The 9095-nt window shown below is 29.0% G+C and overlaps 1 protein-coding gene across 1 annotated transcript in view; it reads left to right on the top strand.

Moving 5' to 3' along the window:
- LOC107882158 overlaps nucleotides 1-9095 on the top strand; it is a 27234-nt gene that overhangs the window by 7740 nt on the left and 10399 nt on the right. Inside the window, exons 6-12 of the mRNA XM_029486297.1 lie at nucleotides 2720-2780; nucleotides 3398-3543; nucleotides 4217-4381; nucleotides 4442-4578; nucleotides 4654-4815; nucleotides 5161-5317; nucleotides 7535-7688. Of these exons, the coding sequence (XP_029342157.1) occupies nucleotides 2720-2780; nucleotides 3398-3543; nucleotides 4217-4381; nucleotides 4442-4578; nucleotides 4654-4815; nucleotides 5161-5317; nucleotides 7535-7688 (982 nt within the window). The remainder of the gene's footprint in view (nucleotides 1-2719; nucleotides 2781-3397; nucleotides 3544-4216; nucleotides 4382-4441; nucleotides 4579-4653; nucleotides 4816-5160; nucleotides 5318-7534; nucleotides 7689-9095) is intronic.

The raw sequence follows: 9095 nt of genomic DNA, 5'->3' as shown, positions 1-9095 counted from the left end.
ATTTTCAAAATTGTATGGTGTATAGGAAATGCGTAATATAAACATTCAGTAAAATTTTCATGTATCTGCAGTTATTCGTTTTTGAATTACAACAAAATAAGGAAGTCGCTACATGAGAAATCGAGTGAATATCCATTGTTGTAAAAATTTGAATTTCAAACGATCATAAAAATTTAATTTGACTTCCTAATAGATATTTTTTGTTTGATAAAGGTAGACAATCTTATAAGGAATCTTGTATTACATTACATTTTCATATCTTAGATTTAAAAATTTATTCAAATTTAAAAATTTTTATGAATTTCTAACTTGAAATAATTTGCAAATTTTCGTGATTTTTCCATATTTTGTCATTTTTTGAACTTTAAATGTTTATAAAAAAAAACTGTGACTAACGATTTTTAATATTTTTCATCTGCCTTTGAAACAATATACTAGGAGCCTTCTATTATATTTTCAAGCTTTTTTATCCAACAAATAAAATTTTATTGATATTTTTAGAAAAAAAAATGGAAAATGAAAATGTCCGTAAAGAGCTCAAAATAAATCAAAATATTTTGAAAATGTTATGGTGTATAGAAAATACTAAGATAAACATTCAGTCAAAATTTCATATATCTACGGTCATTTGTTTTAAAGTTACACCAAAAACCAAAATCGATTTTCTCGAAAACAGATTTTGCGTAAAAATTCCCGTTTTTCCTTAATTTTCTTTTGTTTTTCACGGCGCGTTTGAAAACTATTGGAAAAATTCTACTTTTGACCCCCCAAAGTACCAACTAGATTCACTTTCCTATCAGTAAAGGTACTGTTGAAGAAAATCCAAGCACTTTTACTGTCCTAAAACGTGATGACAGACACAAAAGTAAAAAAAAAAATAAAAAAAAATACACACATCATTGTAAAATCAATACATTCATCGTTCCACTCAGAATCTAAAACTAAAATATCGTAAAAAAAACTACGAGAGAACACAGATAATGTTGTTACTTAAAAGTTTGATAATAGATCAATATTCACTACTCTGATATCAAAACTGACAGCTCCCTATTGAAACTAGCAAACGAAAATTTGCTATGTCGTACGTGTGTAAGACGGAGTCAACACATGTGTTGTCTCTATCTTACAAACGCGTAGCATACCAAATTTACGCTCAGAAATCCAAGTTTTATGCCGTTAGCTTAAGAATTAGAATGAACAACCTATTACGAAACTTGACGGTAAGAACATTATCTGTGTTTTGTTGGAAGTTTTTTCACGATAATTCAGTTTTTGAGTGTGTTATAGCGTGTATAATAAATATAAATTAAAAATGCTCATAACTCACTTAAAAACTTAAACATCGTAAAAAAAACTTTCAACAAAACAAAGATAATGTTCTTACCACTAAGTTTCATAATAGATCAATTCACTTAAATTGTTAAGCCAACGGCATAAAACTTAAATTTCTGAGTGTAAATTTGGTATGTTACGCGTTTGTAAGATGGAGACAACACATACGTGTGTTGCGTCCTCTTAAGATAAAAATATAATTATGTAAAGGTGCCAGTGGCGTATTTAACGTGGCTGGTGGTCCAGGGATACTGAATCCCCCCCAGAACCTCTCAAAAAAAAAAAAACGAAACAAAAAATTCTTACATATTTGCAGACCCCGATTTATGTAGGATTTCGCGGACATGGTTTTTTCCCGTGAACAATATATTTATGTGAAATATAGTTTAAATTAATTAACTAACGGCCACCTCGCGTAACTTAACTTTTCCCTTGTATTGTATGACGTATGTACCAGGTACCTATTACCACTTTATAAAATACCCGAATTAGATAAACATCAATATTTCTCGAATCAGTCAAAACATTGCAAGAAATTGACGACGAGCATCATTTTCCAATAAACTATTTCTATGGGTTGGTAGCTATCATTAATCTATTTGAATTTTTGCTTTGTAAACTAGTCAAAATTGTTTTAGAATCATTAACTACATGTTTGTATTTCGTTACCGAACGACGGTGGCGGCTACAAGTACAGTTCATATTTTTTCAATAAAATTGATAATATCTATTACGTATGTAATAATAAAATTATAAAATTATAAAATTAGTAAATAATAATAATAGCTCATTGATCTGATGTGAGCTGTAAGGAATATATTATTTTTAACAATAGCATAAAACATTAATGCAATTTGTGCGATGTTAACTGGCCGACAATTAGTATTCGTTAAGGACCATTGGTCCTTACGTACTATTTATTTTCTGTCCAGAGATTAGCGAGTGATATAGACGATTATTGTCACAATGTGATGTCTTTATAATAATTTAAAACATTCTTTCTGACCACAAGAAATTTTTAATGAACTTTGTAAGAAAAAAAGACTATTATATTTTTTACTTTAAAATTATAAAATATACTTGTGTTAAAATTAGGCAGTGAAATTTTAAAATACCTATTAAAATGTAATAAAAAACTATTTCGTATTCTATTATTAGAATTATTAGATCTATTTAAAATTATTTTTTTATATCAGTACCTACCTAAATATATTATATCGGAATTATTGGACCCCTCCTCCCCTCAGAAAAATATTGAAAATACGTCACTGATAGGTGCTATTGAATTCAGACAACAAACACTGATTTAAACAATAAATTATAATCTTAATCCCCTAAACATTGGTTACCTACGTACGTAATGCATAAGAATAATTCATTATTTCAGCATCCAGCATTTTGTGTGATATAACATTCGGAAGACCACACGCAGAATCATCTTCATTCGTGTAAGTGATTGTGTTATAAATATATATTATGTTATAATAAATGGCAAAAAAGTGGTGGTTGGAGTCTTTGGAGTTTAGATTTCTAAAGTCTTAATAATCACCGTCAAACAACATACGAACATCGGAACATACAATTCAGGCATATTTAATATTTGGTATTCTTAGTACAAACTATACATTACAATCAGGGATTATTAACTAAGTAGGTAAATTCTAACTTATCTACTACCTATATCATCTCATTTTTTTATTATTGAACTTTTGACTACCTACACATTGGACATCAGATTCAGTAAAGCCATACAACATTCAATTAAATACTCCGCAAATGAATTTTCAAATATTATCTTGAATCTATTTTATAGCAATTGTCTTAAGTTATTTACAAATTTTATACTTACGTTTGTCAAACGATAATTTTGTCAATTTTTAATATATTTCTCGCTGATGGCAGATAGTAATTAGGTATAGTTTGATTTGGCCCAACTGCCTATTGTAGTAATCAGTAAATCTATAAGAAATTTTAAAATTCTACTAGCTTTAATATGTTTGCTTATAATATTTTATAGCTCTTTTGAAATAATTATTTGTTGCATAATAATTGAATTAAATTATAGAAACACCGAAGAGAAGTTTAATTGTTCAAATGGATTGTCGATCAAAACGTCCAATGTTTGTGATGGTCGTAAGGATTGTTCAGATGGTTCAGACGAGTCCATAGGATTGTGTGCTCGAAACGAGTATCGAAATAATTTTTCCACGGGTACAAATAATATCTATATGACATTATTAGTGATTGTATTGTTTAAATTAACTATCTTTAATGGTAGGTAATAATTACGATGTGGATAACACTCGGCGTCGAAAACTGAGTCGTAATTTCACGGCTTTGTCCGACAGTAGTGCTAATAGAAGCGCAATTCAATAAATAAATCTGTGTATAGTGGTAAACGCATTAAACATTTAGGAGCGAATATAGATTTTTTTCATGCGATTTTTTGAAATGTTTTTTTTAAAATGTTAGTATTTTTTTGTGCGACTTGATTTTGAAACCAGAATTTACCTAACTTACTTAATTTTTTTGTTATTGTTTATAAGCCCAGTAAAACTTAACTGTAGGTTTTACATTTTTATGGTTTTAACAACATTCTATGAAACAGACCGCATTGAACTCAGATTTTTTTTTGATTTTAAACTATTATATGAATTTGTAAAAAAATATAAAAATTGTCTTTTTTAAGACTTATTATTAGGTTTGAAATTAAAATATTGAAAAACGAACGGACTACTCTACTGGTGCCTTAATCAAAGAGATTTGAAGTGACCACACCGTAATATATTGGTATTCACATCGTTAAGCATTTTATTCTAAATATTATGAAGCTTCTATGTTCTAATATTACATCTTATAAATTATGTATTTAATATTATTTTAGATTGCGGTAAAGTATATATAAACCAAGAAACGATCGACAATGGCCAAGAAGCAATTTTAGGAACGGCCCCGTGGCATGCAGGAGTATATAGAATCGTTAAATACATTTCCAATTATGAATTATTATGTGGGGGATCAATCATATCTTCAAATTTAGTCGTTACGGGTAAAATCTTTGTAAAACAAATTTGTAAAAGAATTAAAACTAAATACATATTATTTTTAGCGGCGCGTTGTTTTTGGTATTATCGTGGCATGTCATCTAATATAATATCAAACATCGGTGGTCTGTACAAAATTGCCGTGGGCAAGTATAAAAGAAAGTTTTCAATTATTGATAATAACTTTACACAAATAATGGATGTAAGTTATTGATAATTCATAAGTCTAAAAATAATTGCTGTCAAATACATAATATAAATTAAAACAATTGTATAGGTGGAAAATATTTACCTGGAAAACGGTGGATATTTTGAGTTTCTAGGTAATAATATAGCTATTGTTGTGTTGAAAAACCGAATTTCTTTAAGTAATTTTGTTGTACCGGTATGTATTGACTGGAATTTAAAATACAACGACGTCAACGGGGATTATGGAAAGGTTAGTATGTAGTATTATTTAAATATTAAAATTGTGATAGGTATAATGTATCCATTACTATCGGCTATATTGTCCATTTGTATGTAAAGTATGTCTCTGCTAAAGTATGTACAAATGTTGACATGTGGCCATATATAACAACAACCAATTATTGAACCTTAAAATTAAAACTGTAAAACTTTTACTTAATTTTTATTCTTATTTCATTTTTCATATTTGATCAAATTCTATAATTTAAAAAAATTTGATCAGTCATAATTTATTTAACAATAATTTATAAATTATTGGTTTATTATACATTAATTATAATATTGTACATTGTACAAATGTTTTATACTTTTACAGATTTTTGGTTGGAGATATCCGAATAACGGCAGTATAAGTCCTATTTTATTAGAATCATCTTTACCATACATCGACCTTAGTACTTGCGATAAAATGAACCCAAGCGTACCTAGTTCTGCTTTGACTTATGATAAGTTTTGTGCCGCTTCTGAATTGGGTAATATAGTATTTAAGTTAAACACTAATACCATGAAATCATTGATGTTCTTAAAAAAATAGTTTACAACAATACACCGCCAAATATTATAGTTTCGAACCACATCTGCCACATGTTATAGATGCCTATAGTTACCTAACCGTCCTAACCCATATAGGCAATAATAAAATGTACCTATACTGTAATATTATTAGTTATCACATCGTTGTAATACAGAGGCACAATTTGGAGGTTGTTTGGGGGTGCTTAGACTACCATCATCGAATTTATAATGATTATAAGTTATAACATTATTCATTTTTGTTATAACACTAGTAGGTATTTAGATGCATTTATTTCTAAGACCTTATCATTTTCATAATAAGAATGTATAGGCACCTAACAGAATAATTATATAGATAATAATATACTATAATATTATTATAGGTACCTAATTGTTTATATTAATATTAATGCGAAGGTGTATAGTATAAAATTAAGTTGTATGTAGGGTTGTCAGCCGGCCGGTATCTCACATCCAATATCGGTTGCCGGTATTAACCTATAAAAAGTCGGTATTTTCAAAGTAATAATTGTAAAATTATTAAAAACCGGCATTTTCATCTGATCGAGAGTATCATTTCAGTGAAATTGGTTATCAGATATTGCTGTCAATAAACCGTATAATCTTAATGACTTTAGACGTCTATCGTCAACTTTGACATTTTTATAAGTAGTACCTTGTGCCTACTATGCCATTGTCGTATGTGAATATGCGATAGATGATTCATAGAGTTCTGTTTCAGATATTATCCATTTAATAAATTAGTATTAAATAAAAATTCACTGAAAATGATGACCTTTTTTTGTACACTTGGGCCGGTATTTTCCAAATAAAAATTTGGCAACCCTAGTTGTAAGAATGGAGGGGGTGTGGGGCCTAGACTAAGGCGTCGGTTCGAATCTCGATCTCGGACTACACTTCTCTTCGGGCAGTCACGATGTCTGGAGTGAGAGGCCGCCATCCCCCCACCCGGACATGACAGATGCCGGGATTCCAGCTAGTGCCCACTGGAAAATTCTGCCAAACTAGAAACACACATGTTTACAACCTACAGTACCCTCCCCCACAATTAAAAACCACCCAACGTATCTAAGTTGACGCGGATAAATTAATAAAAAAAAAAAATGTATAAATATTAATAATACATAGGCACCTACCAGAATAATTATATAGATAATAATATATTATATTATATGTAATTGTATTGTTTATATTAAGATTAATATGCTAGACCCTGTAAAAAGTTTTAAAATAATGTGAAGATGATCAAATTGCGCTTTCATTTTTAAAGAAAAGAATTTGTTACTATTCTAGTTACTAGTTGAACATTTTTAAAATTGAGTTTAATCAGAGCAAAGTTGGGTACTTAGTAGGTACAATGCAACAAGGTACAAGACACACTACATGGACTACTGACAATGTTCATTGAACACAATATTTAGATTATAATATAATACGTTATAGTAATAATTTATATTGTATAATATAACTACTAAAATTACTGATCTAATATATAGATGATATTGTTTGATAAATTTAATATTAATGATGTAAACCTATTTTGTCCCCACTGCCCTCCACTAGTAGAAATTATTTCCACAGGTACTGATGATGTTGACAAAACAAAATTATGACTCCCTCCCCCCGGCACCAAGGCACACCAATCAACGCGGTTTGAATGCATAAACAATAGATTCTTTTGCATTGGTCGAAGCATTTTTTCAGTTTTGCGAATTCTTTACTGGAATAAACTATCAAAAATATTGAATTTATGCTCTGACCGAAGTAAAGTACACTTCTTTACCAAATCAAAAATCATTTCATTTTTTAAATCTAACCACTAGAAGTACTTTTTTTTGTCAGTCACTAAGCTACTTTTCATAGAAAATTCATAGATATTGCACGGGCCATAAAAATGTGGTCTATTAATTGTGTAAGAATTGAGGGGGTGTGGGGGGCAAAACCCTTCACGGACCGATTTAGTCGGCATAAATCTAGCAGCACCCATAAATTTAACCCCAATTACGCCTATACTATTGTAATTTAGTACCTATCCTTGTACATAGATTGTAATCAATAATGTAAAAATATGTATTATACCTACCACTACCCAGTACCCACTAGTAGCCGTATGATTAATTAAAGTATTAAATAAAAAATATTTTTTGATTCAGGACCAGATGTAAGTGTGAAGTATGATGGCGATGGCTTAAGCTTTTTCCACAATAATTCTTACTATTTAACCGGAGTAACATGTGTCAAGGATCCACTAAATTCACTAACAGTTTTTACAGAAGTGAAACACCACGTACACTGGATCCGTGGACTGTATGACAAACACAAATAATTTAATAAGATTATTAAAATAATTTATTCCAATTGTAACTCAAACCGATATAAATATGGTTTTTACTTATGTGTAACATTTTTTAACAGTTTTTACAATAACAATTGTTCATTTAAATTAAACCTAATTAATAATTATGCATTTCATAATTACTAGTACTATAGTTGAAACATATTAAATTCGAACAGTTTTACAACATAATACCAATTTTGCAATGTAGATAAATTGTTTTATAAATATTATTGCTAGGTATTGTACTTTGTATTTGAAATAACTACTAATTTTATGTTATGTTGATGACGACTCCTACTTAAAACTAACATATTTTTGGAATCATATTATAAAATATATATTTTTTTTTTCGTGTCTGGCATCGCCGTTTTGGGCAGACTGCTTCGATATTCTTCAAAAGTATTTTATTCGATGGGAAAGTGAAATATTTATGCTAGTATTGTCTACGCATGATAACATAATAGGTATCAAAATATTTTGACTTGTTTTGAGTGGGTTACGGACATTTCAGTTTCCATTTTTTTTTTTTCTATAAATGTCAATACAATTGTATTCTTTGGTTCAAAAAGCTTGAACATTTAAACATTTAATGCAAGGGTCCTAATAAATAATAATATATTGTTACAATGACAGTTGTAAAATATTAAAAATATATAGTCACAATTGTTTTATAAGTATTTAATTTTCTAATTCTGACAAAATACGTAAAAATCACGAATTACATAGTAAATAAAACAGTTATAATGATTGGATATAATGTTAGACTCGTACTTTATATACGATCAAAACAATCAGATAACAGTGTTAAGCTGCGCAGTTTACCCAAAACAGAGTTTAGTTAGAAGTTAATCCTCAATAACTTAATTTTTCAAGGGCACTGCCGTATAGGACCAATACCTAACATGTTTTATGCAACTATTTTCTAATCATATTCTTTTTATTTCACAGTATTAGTACATAAAATGAAATACTAAAATTAATATAACCCAAACCACTGGCGCATCTAAATTATCTATATATAGCGCCGTTTGATAGTAATACGCCATAGAACCGAATTTTAAAAATATTGTAATATATTATCAAAAAAAAATAATATCGTTTAAGATAATATTATTAGGTACAACTGTACAAGAAAGATCTATCAAATTCCAACGGTGTTGTAAACGTTGAGATAAAAAAAATTGAATCGATTTATTTATTTAATTTACGTAATATTATTTAATTGTCGTAATTTAGATTATTTAAATTTTGTTTTAAATTGTTACACAAACTCTATACAACATTAGACAATGTGAAACCCGAATCTAATGCCAGATATTTAATACGTTAACTATATATGCAGTGGCGTAATTTCGGGGGAGGGGGCAAGCGGGGGC

This window comes from Acyrthosiphon pisum, chromosome A1 (assembly GCF_005508785.2).
Source record: "Acyrthosiphon pisum isolate AL4f chromosome A1, pea_aphid_22Mar2018_4r6ur, whole genome shotgun sequence".
Taxonomy (NCBI): domain Eukaryota; kingdom Metazoa; phylum Arthropoda; class Insecta; order Hemiptera; family Aphididae; genus Acyrthosiphon; species Acyrthosiphon pisum.
Note: the sequence above shows the minus strand (reverse complement) of the source record. Positions and strands in the feature narration are given on the sequence as shown.